The 23,037-nt window shown below is 30.9% G+C and overlaps 2 protein-coding genes across 8 annotated transcripts in view; both read left to right on the top strand.

Annotated features, from left to right (window-relative positions):
• LOC105217318 (sodium/potassium-transporting ATPase subunit beta-2) overlaps positions 1 to 11,665 on the top strand; it is an 82,298-nt gene extending 70,633 nt beyond the window's left edge. For all 7 annotated transcript variants that reach the window (XM_054226556.1, XM_054226558.1, XM_054226557.1 and 4 more), the window contains one exon: positions 8,443 to 11,665. In XM_054226556.1, coding sequence (XP_054082531.1) covers positions 8,443 to 8,546 — 104 coding nt within the window. In that variant the 3' untranslated portion in view covers positions 8,547 to 11,665. The remainder of the gene's footprint in view (positions 1 to 8,442) is intronic.
• A 9,153-nt stretch (positions 11,666 to 20,818) lies between these two features.
• Positions 20,819 to 21,606, top strand: LOC105217319 (proteasome maturation protein). The gene is made up of 3 exons (XM_011192258.3): positions 20,819 to 20,977; positions 21,038 to 21,258; positions 21,391 to 21,606. The coding sequence occupies exons 1-3, from the start codon at positions 20,975 to 20,977 to the stop codon at positions 21,533 to 21,535; spliced, it is 369 nt and encodes a 122-aa protein (XP_011190560.1). The 5' UTR covers positions 20,819 to 20,974; the 3' UTR covers positions 21,536 to 21,606.
• Positions 21,607 to 23,037: the final 1,431 nt, after the last annotated feature.

Here is a 23,037-nt window from a genome sequence, read left to right as displayed (position 1 = left end):
AGGTATAATAAATCGGTCTAGTTAGTATAAAATGAGGGCGAAAAAAATTAATTAACTAAAAAGTAATGAGCTTTACGTATCAGTATCTAGATTTCTCGAGAATTAGTTCGAAGGTTGCCATCATAAATTAGAATTATGCAGTAAGATTTCATAAGACACTGCATTTTCTGAAAGAATCCTATGCACAATTCGCAATAACTCTTATTATCCAGCATCCGAATGAAACAAAGAGTCAACGTGTTTCCTGAGAAGATCAAACTTTTCAACTAATTCTCAGTGCATATTCTCAAATGAATTAATATTGGGTGAAATCCTCATGTATTTGGCTCCAAAGTCCTTATTACTCAAAGTGTGAACCATATTCATAATATTTCTTGAAATCTAGTTGCCCTAGACTTTTAAAATTGCTCAAAAATCATTAAAGTTATGAAAATACAGAGATAAGTTTGGTCATAAAGAATCTTTATGTTCTCCACTAATACCAAGTTTACTTCAGCGGATCATCACATGTGATGGGCTCAAAAATGTATTTTTATTTATTTTCATAAATTGTTTTCTTAACATGTCTAGAATACGGTAGTAAAGTGATTTTTAAAAATTCGAAGTCGTTTTAAAGATACAGCTGTTCGAAAAGATAAGCCAATCAGCCGGAATCGTGGAGGTGCGAGGCCAGTTTTTTGAGGCGGGGGTGTTCAGAACGCTGTAACTCATGTTCTATATAATAAATTTAGCTTAAAATATATATTTAAACTGCCGAAATGTATGTTAATAAATGGTAATAAACTTAAAGCTCTATCTATTTACTGGTCGTAGAAAAAAATTCTAAAACAGCCCTAAAAAACAGGTCTTCACATTGCCATAAGACTTACGCCTTAAATCATCACTTCAGTTATTGTGGTTAGGTGTGCAATGGCGCTTAGTAACAAGCTTAGTAACGACTATAGTAACAACAGTTTACCCTTTCATTACTGTTTTTGTAATTTTACATATGCAACAGCGCGTATATCCTTCATAATCCTATTACAAACAAGGGTTATATGAAAAAAAATATGAAAAAAATACTTTTTTATTTCTTTTTTTTACTGATATGCATTATATGCCCATATCATATATGCACTACAATAGCTGTCTATTAAATAAATGCACGCATATATGTATGTATGCTATAAATAAATCATTTACTCATTAACGCCGTGCTTCAGCCACAACAATGGTGGCCTTAATGTCCTTTGTTATACAAAATAGTATATAGTATGTATGGAAATAGATTATCATTACTATATTTTAAACACATGTAAACATATATATAGTCATATTTAATAATACATGCAAAGGCACTCAATGATTAAAATGGGTGAACAATATGTTGGTAATGATGCTTGAGAAACTATAGATAGATATGCGGTTGTATGTATGTATGCAGAATATATGTAGAAGAAAACGAGTATAGGGAGTAAAAAATATATGTAAATGTGTGTTTGTAGAGCGTGATTGTTTGTATATACCTTCACATGTATTGTTTTTCGTAATGATGCATGTGGGGTATAAATTGAAATACAAACATCTAGTACTAGTAAGAACAAAAGATATATCTATATTGAAATACAACAATCGAAAAAATCATCAAACCACAAATGAATTGTACTCGTTATAAATGCATACGCATACAATATTGGTTACCCTCAACTTGTACAGTGGAAATCAGTCAATCAATCAATCAGTGCAGAAGAAATCAAATAAATGGTATAAATTGAAATAAAAGAAAAACAAACGATACAGTAGATTTTCAGATTTATGGCAAACAACTAACTGATAGTCAATCGCGGCAGAACACTGAAATAGATAAAAATATATATATATAGGTAAACTCACTGGTTATTTATATAGTAGATAGATATATTCATAGTACAAATGGAAACTATTACATTTATCCGTACAAAACTGTTACGCAAATTGGTCTATTCATTTTGCAAAACAAGCAATTATCTTATGTAATAAAATATATATAAAAATACATACTATTTTTGTGAAAGTTACATGTGTGTGTAGGGTCATATATATATATATATATTTGACGTAGGAGCCGCTTTAGCGATTATAGCCGAATCCACCAGAGCGCGCCACTCATTCCTTTTTGCTTTTTGGCGCCAACTGGAAACACCTAGTGAAGCCAGGTCACTTTCCACTTGATCCTTCCATCGGAGTGGAGGTCGTCCTCTTCCGCGGCTTCCTCCAGCGGGTACTGCATCGAACACTTTCAGAGCTGGAGTGTTTTCATCCATCCGTACAACTTGACCTAGCCAGCGTAGCCGCTGTTTTTTTATTCGCTGGACTATGTCTATGTCGTCGAATAACACATACAGCTCATCGTTCCATCGTCTGCGGTATTCGTCGTTGCCAATGTTTAGAGGACCATAAATCTTGCGCACAACCTTTCTCTCGAAAACCCCAATAGTCGCCTCATCGGATGTTGACATCGTCCACGCTTCTGCACCGTAAAGTAGGACGGGAATGATGAGGGACTTGTAGAGTTTGGTTTTTGTTCGTCGAGAGAGGACTTAACTTTTCAATTACCTACTTAGTCCAAAGTAGCACCTGTTGTGATTCTGCGATGGATTTCAAGGCTCAAATTGTTGGGTTTGTTAACGCTGGTTTCTAAGTAGACGAAACTATCTACTACTTCAAAGTTATGACTGTCAACAGTGACATGTGAGCCAAGACGCGAGTGCGCTGACTGTTTGTTTGATGACAGGAGATATTTCGTCTTGTCGTCATTCACCACCAGACCCATATGAGTCGCTTAGTTATCCAGTCCAGTTGAGGGGATACTAAATTCAGACATCGCGGCATTTCGTGCTGTCGAAAGCAGCTTTAAAATCGATTAAAGGTAGTGAGTGTCGATTCTTCTCTCTCGGGTCTTTTCCAAGATACAATAAGATTTTTCATACTAAACAGCATCTTCTGAATCAATCCTAAATATACTATTCAGTGGAATAGTGGGAGATATAGAGTGTTTTATGAGGCAAAGGTATACTATTTATTTTTTTGGAAGATCAGCTACTCTAGACCTTGAAAAAGGTACAAAAATTGATAAAGTTAATGTGAGATCTGTGAAACTATAACTATGAAACGAACGACAATGAAATTCGGAGAAGATTGTTTGATATTTCCAATTCTCAATTTCAAATTTTGACGATTTTCAATGGGTTGGTAAATGAACATAAATTATTTTTTAGGTTTGTAACTTTGCATATTTTTATTTGAAGACTTAAAAAAGAAGAAAAAAATGTTCCATTTTTTTTTTGTTGGCGGACCTTTTAAATTTTTTTTTGAAAATCCCTTCTTTTCAGCCACTAATCAATTTGAAAAGTAAAGAAGAAATTCACCGATTTGATTTATCCTAGTTCATACCATAGCTATATATGTATAGAATAACGTGAAGCCGTTTGGATTAAGAGGTTTTGAGTAAAAACACTGTTGATTTACTTTATATCTACTAAATATGTCCTGACATGTTCATTTGCCACTTTTTTAAGATCGAGTATCTCTAAATAATTTATTATTGTTAGAGTTATACTACTCTTCATTTTGATGGTAATGTCAAATAATATATTTGCTTAAATTCAATAATTAATCATAAATAATAGAAATTATAAAGACTTATATTTGAAGATAACAAAACAGGCAGGCAAAGTAGGCAAATAATTAAACTGAGCTGTTATTGAAATTGATATCTCAAATATTTCAACTCCATCGAACTAAAGGTCCTTACAAAAAAGAGAAAATATGAAAAGTTTTCATAAGGATATCAATATCAATGCAGTAATGATGCCATCGAAGTTATTGTTGATTTTTGGTATCACTTTAGAGTACCCGTATTTCCACAGAAGAGCGCGCATTTTCCGCCACAAATGTCTGTACTAATAAATTTGTTAGTTTACAGTAAACGAATGATTTTGAATGAGAAACTCAAGTATGTAATTGAGTTATTCACAACCACCATAAATGGAACAACAATAAAAAGTACAAACTTTGCGATGATACCCAAAAACCACTGCAGCACTTGAGAGTGCAGGGTCGTTGATGACCCTTAAAAGATGACCAACACTTGAGCGTATGAATAGTTAGCAAACTTTGGTGGGTGTGAGTAACTTGCTACGAAATGTGGTCGCTTATATAATATTATATTATTCAGTAAGGGTGCAACCACTGACTCAGCTGAAGTACCCAACTCAACTAATACATGCATGAAGTAAAGTTGTCGTTGAAATTTGGTTGAATTGGCACAGCTGATAAGCGTTATATGTAGTACAAACAGATGATATGTGAATTATATTTACTTATTATGGTACTATAGTATACCATACAAACTAAAATTGATCAAAAAGTTTGTATATATTTCAGTTTGTGTGCTGCAATTTAAGATTTGGATATATGTGAAATTTGAATAATTGTGGTGTTCTAGGAAAATGTTTGGTGACCGCTTAATACTCTTTAAATTTTTTTTATTCGAATGTCTAAAATTTACAGTTAAGCCGTGCTAAAGTTTTCTAATAGTCTTGACAGACAGCAGCGTTAATCCCGATTAACTCCGCACTTAATCAGATGCAAATTTGTGGGTGACAGACGGTAGCAAAGCGTTATTATTAGAACTTGCACTACACAAAAATTTAGCATTTAATTTAAAAACAGCTGTCAGTATTGCTTGTTACCATCCACAATAGATTAAAAGCGGACATTTTTAACAATGTTGCCAACGAAAATGCCACTAACTCTCTAAAATTTTGAGAATTAAATCGGAGTTAGCAACGTAGTTAACTGAGATAACTCTCGAATTAATCTCTATTAAAGCAGTTAATGCGGATTGACGCCGCCGTCTGTCAGGAGTATAAATGTCCTAAGAGACTACAATAGTTTTCCATTTCTGTATGCTATTCTAAATTATTATTGGATTAAAAGCTCTTTAGCATTCTACAGCAAAAGTTTAAATAATTTTATTTCCATGGAGTTCCTGAACAACTATTTCATTCGATTGCAACCTGACCTACTTCCCATGAAATTAAAATTAATGTATCTTAACTACTTTGTCATTGAAATAGATAACTCAAGCATCCCGACTGACTTGTATAAGTTCAAGGCGATTGATATAATTTTCGAACACTTTTTGTAGCAATTTGGGTCAGTAATAAACATTTTTCTGGTGTACGTATGTTCATTTTGAAATTGCAAATCAAACTGAGTATAAATCAACTAACAGCTGTCAAAGAGACCGCCTCCAAAAACAGTATTGCCTCATTAAGAACCTCAGCAAAATCTGCACTTGTCATGAATATTTGCATATTCGGGCTTTTAGTTAGCTCAGTATACTGCAGTTTAGTGTTAATAGTGCAAGAAATCCACATTCTTCGGATCTCCATAGACGCACTCTAAGCATTTCTGATCCCACCACCACTTCAAAGTGATTCGGCAGGCAATTAATACTAACACGGCTGGCAATACCAAAACTATAATTCCATTATTGCCTCGAACAAGCCTTTATTCGAAACTGACTTATAAGGTGTAGGTCCCCCCAATAGAAAATAGGTGTTAAAGATCATCCAAGCTTCTAGCAGGGGTGTTAGCAATCTTCTGATGTGTTCTTAGAAATTTACCTACCATTGAAAGGACCTTTCTTACATTAAATTATCCTAAACTCCATATCGTACAATTGTTGATCGAATTTGACAATAATGTTTAAACTAAAAATAGTGAACAATTAATACAAATGGTACATAACCTCTTCTAGCTACCATATTGAGCATACATATTTGGCATTTTTCATTATGTTTTTAATTGATTTAGAACAACTATAGATGATTTCGGACAGTCTTACGTGTATGTCCACTGAATTGCATTCACCCCCTTTCTCTTTTCAACCAATAAATGCGAGCAGCATACTCCAAACTATATTGTCCAAGCTTATTTCGTAGAATTCAAGACAAATAAATTGTCGTTATTGTTCGTTGGTCAGCAAGCTGAACAATAGCAAAATTTATTTTTCAAATTAAAGCGAAAAGAAAATAAATATATATGAACAACTTGATTGCAAAAAAAAAAATACACAATATTGCGGAACAATTGTGCACAGAAATTGCGTACAAAATAGAAATACGTGAGCTGGCGAATTTAAACGCAATATACAAGGATTTGATTTTCAATTGCTTGACAATGCTTTATACTGTTAAACCAATATATTCTTGTGCAACAGCAGCGGGTGTATAAATACAACACACTATTTTTGTATACCACTCTATGTGTATAAATGTACACTTGCTGTATGGCAAACGCCTTTCGCTGAGTGCAGGGACATACGTATGGCTTGCGCACTGCAGGGCGTATGAGCAACTTTTTACATGTCACATTGTGCATTGGGCACTTGTCAACGCTACGGGCATTTCACTCCAACTGTTACACGTCTGTATGTATTAATGTACATATACAGTTATATAAAGACGTGTAGCTTCTTATTGTTGTTGTTTGCTCACTGCAATTGTCACATTAAATGCTTCAAGGCTAACGTTATTTGATTGTATTGTATACACATATTACTCACTCGTACATGGTACAGTGTTGTATTATATAACTGTGTGTGATTGTGTGATTTTATATTTTATTTGTACGCTTAAAAACAACGAAAAGCACTTGTGGCAAGCAATAAAGAGAAATGTAAGAACAAGAAAAAGCAAAGTGAAAATTCCTTGCGGCTGCGTATGCTTGTCACTCACTCAAGTATGTACCATACAAATGCAAGCACATATGTATGTGTGTGTGTATGTGGGAACAATTGTGCTGTACTTATAAACAAAATTAAAAATGAAAGAAAAGTTTTCCCCACTGTGTCCACAGTACACAGAAATTGAAAATTATACGCACATAAGCACTTGAGTAATTTTGTGCTCAACTTTACTTTGCGCTTGTGGTATATATTACGTAGGCATATATGTATATATTATATAATGTCATATAAATCTCTATTCGTGCTTATATACATACATATATACAGACAATGCCTTTCTTTCGTTGGTCTACCTCTATATAATATGTACATATGCCCACATATAATCTCATCATACATTCTACTTAACCATTGTGCCCGTTTTATTCACATTTCTTTACTTATTACTGTTTGCCTTATTATTCCTTGTTCCACTTAAGTATGTGTGGTTTTGTTTGCGGTTGGCATTTAATTTTCATCAGCGTGAAAATGAACGTTGTTGTCTTGCTTCCGTTTCCGCTTCCGTTACCATTTGGCTACTTGAAGTTTTTGTAATTATATATGTACAAATACAAACACAGCGACGCTCTCATAGATATATGAGGGACTTTGCATAATACATGAATTTATTTTTAAAGTTTACAAATTGTGATAAACACAATCTCAGTCAATAAAATTACAAAATGTTTAAGAAAATGTTCAAAATTTCGAAAATTCCATTCGTTCCTATCGGTTTAAAAGGTGTTAAACATACGAAACAAATAAATTGCAACCATGTTTTGAATATATAAGCGTTTCAGAAATGAAATAAACTGAAAAGAAATAGCATTTCGAAAATTCCATTCGTTCCGCTCGGTTTAAAAGGTGATAAACTTACGAAATAGACAAATTGCAAAAATAATTTGAAAATGTTAGAATATCAGAAATGAAATAAAATTAAACAAGTGATGTTTCGAAAATTTCATTTGTTCCTATTGGTTTAAAAGGTGATAAACTTACGAAACAGACAAATTACAACCATATATTGAAAATTTACGCATTTTAGAAAGAAATCAAATGAAACGAATTGACGTTTCGAAAATTCCATTCGTTCCTCACGGTTTAAAAGGAATTAAACTTACGAAATATACAAATTACAACCATAATTTGAAAATGTTGGCATATCAGAAATGAAATAAAATTAAACAAGTGATGTTTCGAAAATTTCATTCGCTCCTCTTGGTTTAAAAGGTGATAAACTTACGAAACAGACAAATTACAACCATATATTGAAAATTTACGCATTTTAGAAAGAAATCAAATGAAACGAATTGACGTTTCGAAAATTTCATTCGTTCCTCATGGTTTAAAAGGAATTAAACTTGCAAAATATACAAATTTCAACTATATTTTGATAATATCAGCGTTTTAGAAATAAAATAATATGAAACGAAACGATGTTTCGAAAGTTCCGTTCGTTTCGCTTATAGAAAAATCGATGTAGAGTTGATTTTCATGAATGTATAGATTATTAAATCAATATAATTTGTAAAAATACTGTTGTTATTATATTATAAATTCCAATTGACATTCAAACTGTAGAACTCCGATTTCCTAAATTTTTTTAATATTTGACAGCCTTTTTACTTCAAATTGTATTTACAAACCACATTTTATACAAAATCTTGTTTGTCTTTCTCTCTCTTTAGCCGGCGTTTTAATCAACATTGAATGCAAAGCTTGGGCAAGCAACATCAAACACGATCGCCAAGAAAGGAAAGGATCCGTCCACTTCGAATTGATGGTTGATTAAGAGCTTGCGCGCAGCCAATAAGTGAACGAAGCACAGATATAAATTAATAAAAAAAAACATAACAACAACCACACAAAAGAAAACAAAAAGAATAAACAACAACAATACAAAAAACAAAGAGAATACTTAGCAGGTGAAATAATAAACGCAGCAGTAAATAAAAATGGACAACAGTTATTAAATGAAAACAATAACAGTTGAAAAATAAAACAACAAAATAGTAGCAAAATTAAGTGAAGAAACATGCAGGGAAAGGCAAAAACAGGCAAAATGCTGTTAAAGCAGTATGAAGAGGAAGAAAGAAGGAGCTAGAGAGAGAGAATCAGTATAATGATAGTGAGTGTGAGAGTTAGCCAGATTGGAGAGGGAGTGATTGAGAGTGGTAGCTAGGAGCAAGCAGTTGAGATGAATGCATGAAAAATACAGCAACAACCAAAGAATAAGAACAACAGGCCGAAAAAATAAATAATTTATATAAAATAAAAAGCGACAACAACAGCAACAGCAAAATTAAAGGCTATGATACAAGAGAAAAACCCTAAAAAATGTGTGCAAAATAGTAAAAAAAATTAAATATTTGAAATAAAAAATGCTAAATATTTATTTTGCGAACGAAAACACACACACAAACACACAGTACACATAACAAATTGAAAAAAAAAACAACAACAAAGTAAACAAGTAAAACAAAAACAAAAAACTGCGGCAACACTGCTAAATAGAGCGAGAGCAAACCAAATAAGAATTAAATAATTAAATAAAAAAAATATAAAAATAAGAATTAAAGTATAATTAATTAATTTAATAGACAAAGCGTAACAAGGCATCATTCAATACATATGTACATACGTACTCGTATATATATTAATTTTTGGAGACACAAAAAAAAATAGTAAAAAGGCAAAAATACAAAAATAAAAAGCAACAGCAGCAACCGAAAAAATATGTTTATTTGTAATTAATTTTATTTTGCGCAGTAAAATATATAAAATAAATACGATTTATGGTATTTAGTACCAAAAAAAAAAAAACAAAAACAAAAAACAGTAAAAGGTATGTATGTATGTAGTTAAAGAGAAAATTGCTTTAAATAAAGCGTTCCATAGCGCTAAACATTTTGATAATAATACAAACGCTTCTTTCGTACTTATTTCTTTACTTTAAGGCTTACCACTTAAATGGAGAGCAAAGCAAACGTTTTTTCGAAAATCAGTAGAATTTAATTATTGCAAATACTTATTAGAATTTGTTGATATTTTTGACTAGTGAATGCAAGTTGAATAAACAATTATTATTCTCATTATTATGAATTATGATTGAAAAGATGAGAGAAATTTAAAGAATTAACGAAAACCAGCGCAGCGAAATAAAACAAAAAGCAACAAAAACAAAACTAAACAAATACATAACAACAAAAATAAACAACATGCTTACACTGGGCAGCAGATTTTCAATAACTACAAAATAATTAAATTACAAAAATTATAAAAAATATATAAATTTGTAAGCATAAGCAGAGGCAAAATGAACATAATTAAATAAAGGCAAATTATTAAGTAAAAAATTGTTTAATTGCAGATTATATTACGAATAGATTTCGTTTACAGGCAAAATCGCATGCGATAAAAATTTTATTAAAAAATAGCAAAACAAAGGTTTTGCAGCAATTTTTTTGAAAACTTTAATTGACATAAAAAAAATTTATTGTCAAAAAGTCGCATGCAATAAAAAAATATTTATTAAAAAAATGTCAAACAGGTTCATTAATAGCATAAAAAATGTTTTGCAGCAATAATTTAGAAAATTTTGTTTGACGGAAAAAAGTCGCATGCAATTAAAAATATTTATTTTAAAAAATTCAAGTAAACTAATTTAAAAACAAAAGAAAAATTGTAGCAATAATTTTGAAAATATTGTTTGACCGAAAAAAAATCGCATGCAATAAAAAATATTTATTAAAAAAATGTTAAGCAAACTCATTTAAAAACCAAAAAAAATAGGTTTTACAGCAATAATTTTGAAAATCTTGTTTGACCGAAAAAAATCGCATGCCATAAAAAACATTTTTTTAAAAAATGTCAAGCCTACTTATTTAAAAGCGAAAAATGAGGTTTTACAGCATTAATTTTGAAAATTTTGTTTGATCAAAAAAAATAGCATGCAACATTTTTTTTCAGAAATGCCCGTACAGTCTTATAAACATATAGTAATATATATTTATGTATATATACCATGTTATATGTATTGCTAAAATAAACTAACCACGCCCCCCAAAATGCATATACAGCTAACCAACACAACCATAACAGTGAAAAAAAATCATGCCAACAACACACACACACTCACACAACCACAACAAAAAAATATGACACGCTGCAAACGCTGTTTACTGACAGCGAAAGTTAAACTTTATATAAATTAAATTATTATTAGTATTAAAATGAAGAAAAGTGTAAGTTATGCAAAGAGAAACTTTGTTTAAATTTGTTATTAAAATTTAAGCGCCCTCCCCTTTAATAAAATATATATAAAGAAAAAAATTATAAATAAATTTATTAAAACAATAAAATAAAAGTTAAGCAAGCAGACAGCATGAAAGTTTAGCAAAATTGAAATTAAATAAAAGAAAATGAAATTTAAAAAATAAATTAAAGCAAAAGTATATTAAAAATAATAAACAGCTTATAAATAAATAAGCTAAAAATGGTACATGAATTGTAGATTTTTAAATAAAATTTGTGAAAAACGTATTATTTTAGTAAATTAAATTAAATAAAAATAAAAATAATAACAAAAGCAGCTAGCAAGCAACATCAAACGAAATGCTAATAAAATAATATTGAAATAATAACAAAAAATAAAAACAAAAAAACAGTTAAATAATAAAAATATATAAATTGACAGCATGAAATAAAATAAAAAAATAACAACTTAACATAAAATAATAATAATCCTCTTCACTTATTACACTAGCGAGAAATTAAAAAAAAAATATTAAATAAGCAAAAACCTTAGTAAATAGCTAAAATTGTATTAAAAATAAATTGCAGTCAGTGTGTGCAGTTAAGAATGAAGCAGCAAAGTAAGCTAATTATTTATAATAGAAAAATTTTCAAAAAGACAAAAACAACAACAATTTAAAACGAAATAATAGCAAATAAAGTAAAAGAAAAAGCTAAATTATTAAGCATACGTAAAGTACACAACACAATAAACACATGAAAAAGCATACAAAACAATAAAAACACATCAGAAGTGCACACTGCAGAGAAAAAACATTTAAAAAACGTTAAAAATGTATGCTTTTGTTGTACCAATAGAAAAAAAATTATTTTCCAAGCGCCCAAAAATTAAATTAAATTGAAAATTATAAATTAAGAATTAAAAATTATGAAATAAAAATTATAAATTATGAATTAAATATAAATAATTTAAAAATTAAACATTACTAATTTAAAAAATAAATATTCTTGTTATTATTTCTTGATAGCTTATTTTCATAAAGCTGTACTTAAACTGTGTTCGTATTTTATGCAATAAGTATTCTGCCTTTACCCACTGTACGCTTAACAACACTGTAACGAATCTCTACACCACACAAACACACACACAATTTAGGTGTAATCGTTAGAAAGTTTAAAGTAAATATTGTTGACTTTGTTGAATTTGAAATAATAATGTTTGAAATAAAAACAAAAAAATATTTTTATTTTATTTCTCATTTATTGAATATTTTTTTATCACAAATATTTAAATTTTTTGTTGTATTATTAATTTTTATTATAAAAAAATGTATCAAAGAAAACTTTTTTTATTTAAATTTTTTAAACATATTTTAATAAATATTTTTTTTATCAAATAATTTATTTTATTAAAATTTATTTTTTTTTGGTATAACATTTAATTTTTTTTAAATAATGTTATTGTATAAAATTTGAAATTTTTTATAAAATAATTTATTTTTTATAAACAATTAATTTTTTATAAACTTATAAAAAATAAAAAATTATAAAAAATTAATTTTTTTAATAATTTTTTTATTATTAATTCAAAAATTATATTTTATTTATAAAATTTAGTTTTTTTGTTTGTTGTTTTTTTTAATATAATTTTGTTTTAATAATTTTTTTTATTATTAATTTAAATATTATATTTTTTTATAAAATTTTATTTTTTTATAAAAATTAATTTTTTTTATACATTTTTTTTAAATTTAATAAAATATTTTTTTTTATAAAATTTTAAATTTTTTTAAATAATTTTTAATGAAATATTTTTTTTAGAAAATATAAATTTTTAATTAATTTTTATGAAATTAAATCTCATTTTAGTTAATTTTATTTTATTGCATTTTTTTTTTATTATTATAAATCAATAATTAATTTTAATTTGATTTTAATTTTATTTAATAAAATTTAAAATTAAAAAAAAAAAAATTTATTATTTATTTATTTATTTATTTATTTACTTTTAATTTTTATATATTTATTTTCTGTATTAAAACTTCATTTATATTTTGAAATAGTTAGAGCAAAATTTTTCTCAGTGTTTTATCTAAGACTGTCACCTTTCACATCAGTGCTCACATTAGCCAAGACAGCAACAGCGTGCATTCTAGCTTTTCTCGTAAATTCTTAAACCACTTGCTTTAAGAAATAAAAGTAAAGTTCCTTCAACTTATTCTGCCAGCAAAGGTATGGTCACTTAGTTGTAAAGTATAATTTATTCAACGCGCTTAAACATTTACCACCCACCCAAACGTACGAGAACATGTTACCAACCAGCTTTCGGGCAACTAAATTTTACTTATTGCCACTAAAATATACACCTAATTAGTATAGTAAATGCCCACCAGCTAGAAAACAAAGAAAAAACAATAAATACATCTTTAAAATATACAAAATATACACATTGGTTAAAGCAAAGTAACAGCTGCGCATGCTCAGCTAACTCTCAAGCGTTATTAAGCTCAAAACGGCAAGCTGCCAAGATCACTTCAAATTGTTATTTAATTAATTGTATGCGCTCACAAATATTTACTTTTCGCGCTATTACACTCAGTGTTTTAGCGAAATTCGGAACACTTGTTTTTCACTCAATTTTTTTCACTCAATTGTTAAGTGTCAGACAACAACCACACTCATGCGATAGAGTCATTTTTATGCTCGTTGTTATTGCTTTCAGTTGCGCTCACCTTTCTACTCTCAGATAACGGTACACATGCTCAGCAACACACACACACACATTTTACTCACTCACTCACATATTGAATGAAAATCATCAAATTTAAAAAAAAAATTGAAATAAAATGAGTAAAATGCATTATCAGCAATTTAAATGAAAATAAAATAGCAAATACAAAAATATAAACAATTGTAAGCTGTGTGTAATTTCGTATATAGACAAACACAAAAACATAAGCAGAAATAATAAATATATATATATGTATGTATATGATTTGTATGACAGCAGTACTAATTAATGCAAAATACTAGAGAGAAAAAACAGAAAAATAAAAAAAAAATTAATTAAGTAATTTAAATATACATATGTATGTACTATGTATGCAACGGGCTTTTCACGCTGTGCTGTGCTGTGCTGGTTGTTTTCGACACACTGTAACACACTGTATGTATGTATGTGCATAATGATGTAAAGTGCCGCGCAGCGTTATTAACTGCAAATTTAAACTGCCTAATCAAACATATAAATGTATATGTATATGTATATGTGTATATATATGTACTATATATGTAATACGAGTGTACGTATGTATGTATGTAATGCTCAACGCACGCATGCTCTCCACTCAAATTAACACTCATTGCATTGAGTGATGATTACTTTCAAATACACTTTACGCTTTTGGCGCATTGAGCCGTTACGTTTTAATACAATACGTTGGAAAAAGAAAAAAATATTGTTATTTGTAACGTTTGTGACGATAAACTGACGCAACGTAAACACGGACAACAACAACAATGACAACAAAAACAATGCAAGCGAAAGTAACAGCTAGGACAACAAAAATATTTGGCTGCTGCAATCAAGTTGCTTTCGCAGTACGTTATGTTGTCTGCAACGTTAACACGTAACTGCCACGCAGCGTGAATAATGGCAATACACACGTAATAAGTAAACAGAACACTTAATTTGTATAATTTAATTTTGAATTAGATTAATTAAATTCTATATTAATGCATAAATTATTAAATATAAATGAAGAAGAATAAAAAACGAAAAATTAGCATGTGATGAGAGCGTTTAATTTGTTAAAAAAAAAAAATTACAAAAAGCTGAGCGCGCATTATACGTAGCGAGCGAGTGTTGAGAGCAGTGTTGTTGGTTTGCAACGAACGTAAAATTTGCTAATGATGATAATTGAAAACAATGTTAACTTTTTGCTAGTAAATGTTTTTTCGTATGCTACTAACTAAACAAATATAATTATGATAATAATAATAATAAAAAAAAAAACAAAAACAAAATTATATTAATTATTTTTTTTTAGAAAAAAGTGAGCAACAGAGCGAAGAAAAACGCAGAACGCGCCTAAATTTTGTTATTCGTGTTGCAATTGCATGTAGCATGCAAATTATGTGGGCTGTTTCGAAAATTCCAAATCGTTCCGAAAGCAAATTTTGAAAATTTCAACAATTTTTAATTGCTGGTATAGCCAAATAGGTATGTTTTAACTTTTAAAATGTAATTTGGTTGAATGAAACAACAAAGTAAACGTTTTTTCTTAAAAAAATGTTATAAAAATTATTTACTTTCATGCTATGCAGTAGCTTAGCAACTACTGTGCATGTGTTTCAAAAATGCTATTCGTTCCACATGTCTGTCCAATGGCGACAGCTGAAAAATAAGTTGTTTCTAGCTTTTCTTATCGGTGTTTCGAAAATTCCAATCGTTCCACATACACACCAAACGGCTAAAACTGAAAAATAAATTGTTTCTAGCATTTCTACTGATGTTTCGAAAATTCCAAACGTTTCAAATGTTGAAAATTTTCTTTATTAACACATATATAACAAAATTTCTATACACGTTGTGTTTTACTGAAAAATAACATGTTTCTAACATTTTTTTATTGCTGTTTCGAAAATTCCAAACGTTCCAAATGGTTTAAAATTTCTTTTTTTAACAAAATTTTCTCCTTTATAACAAAATTGCTATGCACACTGTGTTTTACTGAAAAATAACATGTCTTTAGCATTTCTTGTCGGTGTTTTTAAAATTCCAAACGTACCAAATGGTTTAAATTTTCTTTCATAACGCTTATAAAACAAAATTTCTTTGTACGTTGTGTTGTACGTATGTCCATAAAGTGTTGGATAGGTTCGCATTAATGAAGAGCGGAGAATAAACTGCCATTTTTTACACAAATGTATGTAAAAATTATTTGAGTGTATGCAACGCAACTCTCTAACACACACACACACAAACAGTGCACACATATACACGCTACACCTACATACATACACCAACTATGTATGCTTTACCTATATATGCATTACTGTGTATGTAAACGCAAATTTTAAATATTAAAAATGCCTAATTGTTGTAATACGCTGCAGTTGGCAACAACAAAAATGGAGAATTTGCAATTTTAGCCAGCTTTATACGCTTTAATCAATGTGTCTGTAGTTTTATAAATTTCTAAGGCATTTTCTCAAAATTTTAATTAATTAAGTTGTTGTTGTAATAAAAATATAAAAATAATACAATAATATAAAAAGCTGAAATATGCATGAACAACTGTCAGCAGGCGCGTCAGTTTATCGTCACAATGTCTTAATACTGTGTAATGCAAACACTCTACTACCACATTGACACCACCTAGAAATATTGAGCACACCACTCCCACTCCCAATAGACGTTCAAATCGGGTATTTTCATTGTTCAGCGGAATACGTGCGGCGCGTAAAATGAAAATTTTGGCAAATTGACAACACAACGTCAAAGAGATATTGAGACAGCACTGACAGTTTTGATTATGACAGCAGCTGCTGTCACCCATATACCGCTACACTGTTATGACATTTGCAAAACCGTTTGTTGATTATTTGACAGTTTATCTGCTAAAAATTGTTTTTGGTTTGAAAGCGTGAGCGCATAGAGCACCAGAGCGTAGAGAGTATGTAGGCTGGAGAATATCCGCAGGTGAGTTTTGTGCGTGTGTCATGACAGCAATTACCACCTGACAACAGCGGCAAGAGATGCTCTCAACAAAAGAGTATAAATAAACACAATTTAAAAAAATTTTATTTTTTAATTATTGCTCAAATTTTACTTTGCTTTTGCTTTATAAATTAATATAATTGTAAATTGATTTATTTTTGCTTTTTATCCAATTTTTCTCATTTTAAATGAAATAAAAATTCAATGGACAGCGGTGTACTAGTTACTTAAACCAAAAAGGAAGTGAAAAACAAAAATAATAATATTTGCATAGAAAAAAATTAGCAGCAAAATAAAATTAAATTAAATAAAAAAAAAACAAAAACAAAGAAATATTAAGAGAATACACTTCTAATTTAAGCAGTTTAGCTCTTAAGATAATTATAATTAAATTTATTAAATGAAGAGTATGTTGTTAAATATGCATTGCTGGTAGCAACTGAGATGATGAGAAGAAATTAATTAGTTAAAACACAAAAACAAAAACAAAAGAAACAAAAAACTAAGATTCTTGTAAAATTTACGATTAAGTAAATATAAACAAAGTGAAAACAAAAAAAAACTAAATTTATAAATTTAACATTTCAATAATATAATAATGTTAAACAAAAAATAAAAACAAAAGTAAAAATGGCGGCGAAGCGTTTTAAACAGTTCATGAGCGTGCAGCTGTAGCAGCGGTTGTAACCACAGACATAAACACACACCCACGCACCACCATTGGCACGTGACAGTGGCAGCAGATCTGTTGTGGAAGGAACACAGAGACAACAAAAAACCCAGTATAATACAAAAACGAGCCGAAGGATCGTGTACGTTGTAGAATGCATATAATAAAACAAAAAGCAAAACAAAAAACAAAACAAAAACAAAAAAACATATACATAATTAGTAACATTGCGTATTCTCTAGAGTATAACAAATTTTGAATTGAAAATTACTGAATAAAAAGCTAATAAAGTACCACACGAAAAAAAAAACAAAAAACAAAAAAATGTTGTGAAGTATTTATTGCCTACATATAGGCGCAATAGCAATGGAATGAGAGAGAAACTGAGTATAACCTGTATATAAATATCGAATTAAAGTGTGCTGGAATCTTGGTTACTGACGTTTCGATGATAAGGGTGATTCATTTCGAGGTTCCCTACTTCTTCAAAGAAAAAAAAAAACACAGATAATTCAAATTTAATGGGAAATATTTATTATCATTATTTTTTTTAAATTATCTCTTTCAAATGTTAGACGCGGCTACGTCTCAGATTGTCCATCCGTTGAGTCCAATTTTCGATGACTCTCTCGATCATTTCGACTGGTAACTGGCTGACTGTAATATCACACGGCCTCAGTGGCTAATCGACCCACCCAAAAGGTGAAACTAACTGCTCCTCAAAGTATTCCCTCAATAAATGCATCGATTGATGCGATATGTGGGAAGTGGTGTCGTCTTATTGAAATCAAATGTCGCCGAGATCAGGAGCTTCAATTCCAGGCAACAAATAGTCGGTTATCATGAAGCGATAACGGTCGCCATTGACGGTTACGTTTTAACCGGCATCATTTCATTCCACTGGACCTCAAACCACAAAAAACAGTTGTATTTTTCTGGATGAAATGGCAGCTCTTGAATCTCTTGAGGGTTGCTCTTCGTCCCAAATGCGGCAATTTTGCTCGTTTACATACCCATTAAGCCAGAAATGGGCCTTATCGCTGAACAGAATTTGGCTTTAAAACGTCCAATCTTCATGGATAGAGCCCATAGAGCGAAGCGATGTCGCTTGGGAAGATCAAGCGACTTCAGTTCTTGCACAAGCAGTATTTTGTACGCTTTGAATGTAAGACCTCGACGTAAAACGATCCAAGCGAACTGCGCCGCCACGGTCTCCGTGTACACTCTCAGCTACGGCTGCTGTATTTTCTTCACTGCGTGCTGGACGTGGTCTATTCGATCGAATATTATCCAATAATTAATGTTTACCTCAAGATGGGAGATGATATTGCGAATAGTACGCTCAGTAGGCCGATTATGTTGCCATAAGTTGAGCGAAACGCTCGAGACACAATCTTTACAGAACGTCAATTTTCGTAATAAAGTTGATCAATTTGAAAATGTTGTTCAGGCGTAAGTCTTTCCATGATGGGATGCTGAACAAAAATAACACGACAGCTTGACACGACGAACGCGTGATCTGCCAAAAAAGGCTATGGAAAAAAAGTGCCTCTACTTGGATCACCCGTTGTAAGATTAACTTTGATACTAGAGTTTTGCAGCGTGATATTAATCAGATTAGGATCGATCAGTTAGGACAGCTTTGGACTGAAAAATTTCTATCAGCAGGTGAATGAGATAATTTAGAGATTGTTTCTCTCACACCTTAATGGGGACCATATAAATGTAAGTATATTTTCTGTATTAATAAGAAACTGTTTAACCAAAGGTGAGAGGTGTTGTCCAAATACAAGCATCGATAGTATAGAGAATGACATTTCCATTAGTCACAAAATCAATACAGAATTTATTAATCCAAGTGCTTTTACTCTGTTTGAAACTTTAAAACTATAATGGTAGTGAAACATCGATCAATTATAGATGTTTTTGTGTTTGTAACGGTTACCCAAACCTGCCTGAATCGACAAGCGCAAATGAATTGTCATCGAAATCACCTAACGGGAGGTCCAGGAAATTAGCTGTTTCGACAGGGTTGGACCAAACGGAAAGGGGTGTTGGATGAGTGGGGTTTAGGGGATTTACAAAGAGGTGGTTAGTGTCATGCGGGGACGCTTTGCATGCAGAAAATATGTTGAGTATGTCAGGTTCTAGTCTGGATAAGTAAGAGTTTAACCTGTTACCGTATCCAGAGCGAAGTTGCGCGAGGCAACTTGAGCTCTGTGTCTGCGATGGGTGATGTTTACCTTCAAGTACGCCATTAACGGGGAGGGAATCGATGAAGGTGTTAATGGCTCCTCTGTGAATGGCGTTCAGTGCTAGTCGAAAGTCTGTCGCATCTGAAGTCCGGTCGGTATAGTCCTGTCGGGAGGCGGGTCGGCTGGCTGGTCAGTTGTCAACAACGTTTATTTGTCTTTACCCCGTGTTCTGCCGGCTAGCGACTTGAGGATATTTTTGCGGATCTGTACTTTGGTAACAATCGAAATTTGGAGATAAAGAAATTAAACAATAATGGGGAGAGGACACCGTGGAACCCCCTTTTTAGTTTTCCTTACTGTGGACGTTCTACCTCGAAATAGTACGGGTGATATCCGACCGCTTAGGTAGTTCATGATCTGTATTCTCAGCTCCCGAGAAAGAGTTGTTTCCTCTAATTCTAGTAGCGTTGTTAAGTTGACCGTGTCAAAAGCTTTTGACAGGTCCAACGCCACTAGGATGGTACAGGGTGATTCCTGCATCCTTCCCGTTCTGACAGTCCCATCTTAGAGGCGCCGGCACTACTAGGCTGCGACCAGTAAGACCAAAAATGGCCTACAATTCTTTCTATCGAGTCCCAAAAGGAAACTTCCATATTTTTTATCTACCGCTTTGCACATGACCTTGCAATTTTACATCCCTATATTTAATGTTTCCAACAAAGCAATGCTCAAACAAATAATATTTTAGATTCAAATACTCTCAAGTTACCGTAGAGATCTTGTAAAGTAACAATTAACTCGAAAAATTCTATTAAAACAAAAATATCGTAAAATTTGTTAAAAAGATGTCTTGTCCTAAATCGATCCCACACTTTGGCCTTTTAACCTTCAAGCGTTCGAATCGACTACGATCGAATATTTGAGTTATGTTAATTAGTTTAATAATTGTTTTTTTTTAAATAATTTTAATTACGTTTTTTGACAAAATAGACTTTAAGAGTAATGATAATATATCTAAGTACAAATAAATAAATAATTACTGAATAATTAGTGCTTTATTTCTTTTATTCATCTCAAACGTCTTTTCGGTTACGCGCGTCCGCTTTTGTTACAAAAGATGGCGCGCCGCTTGAACGTTAAGCAAGTTAATTAAAATAAAAAGTATACACAATTACAAATATTTTCCAGAAATATAATCAACCAAACATAATTGTGTAAACACAGCATATAGATTTCTTCGTTAAACTCTATAATTAATCTGGCATCACGCCCAGTTTATTTATTAGTTGACAGCTAAAAAGTGTGGCAGCACGTCAATCATTTCTATCAATTTGTATTGTCATTCTGTTCGGCAAAAAGCAATTCTAACAAATAGGATAATGGTAAATATTTTAATAATATAATTATTTATATATTAACAACTATTTCTACAATTTGTAAAGGAATCGAAACAACAAATTTTGAACGTATCGTCCGAATGGGCAACCCCAGTTCACCACAATGCCTTAATGCAAACGAAATTGAAGTTACCCGTGGATAATACTGAACAGGACTGGGTAATGCAAGTTGTACGCAGTAGAGAAGGTGAGGGTATGCCACTCAAAATGGCTATGGAATTACATGCTGCTAGTAAAGTAGGGCGGCTTCCATTTCTTAATTCAAGGTGAGTGTAATCCGTACTGCCTTGAGGATGTGTCAAAAGTACGAAACTATACATATGCTAACACACACTCTCATTAACCTTCTCGTATTTATAAAACAACATTTTTAATAAGTTTTTATTTTATTTCTTTAGCAACATGATGCGTGATATCATACTAGCTAGAGATGAAATGATTGATTTCTCTGATATACTCGGTCATCCAGATAACTTTGAGTTCCAGAACCAACCTCACGCCACCGTCGAAAAAATGATGGAAGAAAACCCTAACTATATGTAAACTGGTTATAATTTATAGTAATGTAAAAAATTTTTACATAAATACATGAAAATTTAGCTGTAATCTGTAAATGGTAACTTTTAATTGTTGAGGTGAGAGGAGCTTAATTGTTTCCATGTTACATTTTTGTTTTTAATTGTTTTGAGTAGATATTGTCATACTTTTATTTATATTTTTTATTTTATACAATATTTTTTTCAATTGTGTATAAAATAGTTTGAACTCAAAATTTCAAGAAAAATAAGGAATGATAAACATGTTTCATAAATATTATCTATAATATAAAAATGAATCGCAAAATGTGTTGCTAAGCGCATAACTCGAGAACCGCTGAACCGATTTCGCAAATTCTTTGTTTAGAATGTTTTTAGAGGTCCCGGGATGGTTCTTACGGAGACAAAAATTAGAAAAATTGACTGAAAAAGTCTTAAATCCACAATTTTCTAATCACCCATACAAACAATTTGTGTCGTTAGTCTCGAAAAAAGTCGAGAAGGGCCAAACCGATCTGGCTAATTTTAGTTTTTAAATATTTATGGAAGGCCAGGGAAGGATTAGAAGTATATATCGAATAATAAATATAAAATTGTGAGTAAGATAACAAGAAGATGATTTTATTTGAATTGACAACAAAATTAAATAAAAAAATAGAAAACAAAAAATAATAATATTTTGAAAGTTGTCATTGTTGCTTTGTTAAAATATTTGTATCATTGTTCAATTGCATAAGGCTGTGTCGATAGCCCAAAACAATTTGTAACAAGTAGGGAAAGGCAACCGAACATTTTATATTCTCGCAATTTATTGATGTAATTTTATTACACACAATTTGAAATAAAGTCCAATAGAATAACGAAAATCAGCATATATAGTACATGAGGGTTGAGGTAATTCCTGAACCGATTTCACTAATTTTCAACGCCTAGTTATAATGGGAATAGGGGCCTTTAAATTACTCCTAAATTGCAAATCAACGAAACACCAGTCTGCAAAATCGCCAAAAATAGCGCTATAACGAAGACTTTCCAGATATTCAAGTCGTTGGAGGTACTGCACAGGACTTTAAAAGATTTACGACACAACGAAAATATTTTTGGTGAAGCCATGATTCTGTTGGCAGGTGATTTTCGCCAGTCTCTTCCAATTATTCCTGAATCAACTGTTGCTGACGAACTAATCACATTCCTAAAATCATCTAATTTGTAGCGACACATAAAGAATCGCCAATTAACAAATAACATACGAGTGTTTTTCCAACAATATCATACTGCGATTGTAGAAATAGTTGAAAATGGTAGCGATGCAGTTGACTCCTCGATGGATTAATAACATTTTTAACGGGTTTCTGTCACTTCATGGCCTCGAAAGAGGAGCTTATTCATCGTGTTTTTCCTGACATGAAACTATAATATAATAAACATAAATGGCTGATTGAATTTAACCTAAATACAGATATTGGTGGTAAAAAAACAAGGATCACTTTGATCTAAATGGACAATTTA

This window comes from Zeugodacus cucurbitae, chromosome 3 (assembly GCF_028554725.1).
Source record: "Zeugodacus cucurbitae isolate PBARC_wt_2022May chromosome 3, idZeuCucr1.2, whole genome shotgun sequence".
NCBI lineage: Eukaryota > Metazoa > Arthropoda > Insecta > Diptera > Tephritidae > Zeugodacus > Zeugodacus cucurbitae.
Note: the sequence above shows the minus strand (reverse complement) of the source record. Positions and strands in the feature narration are given on the sequence as shown.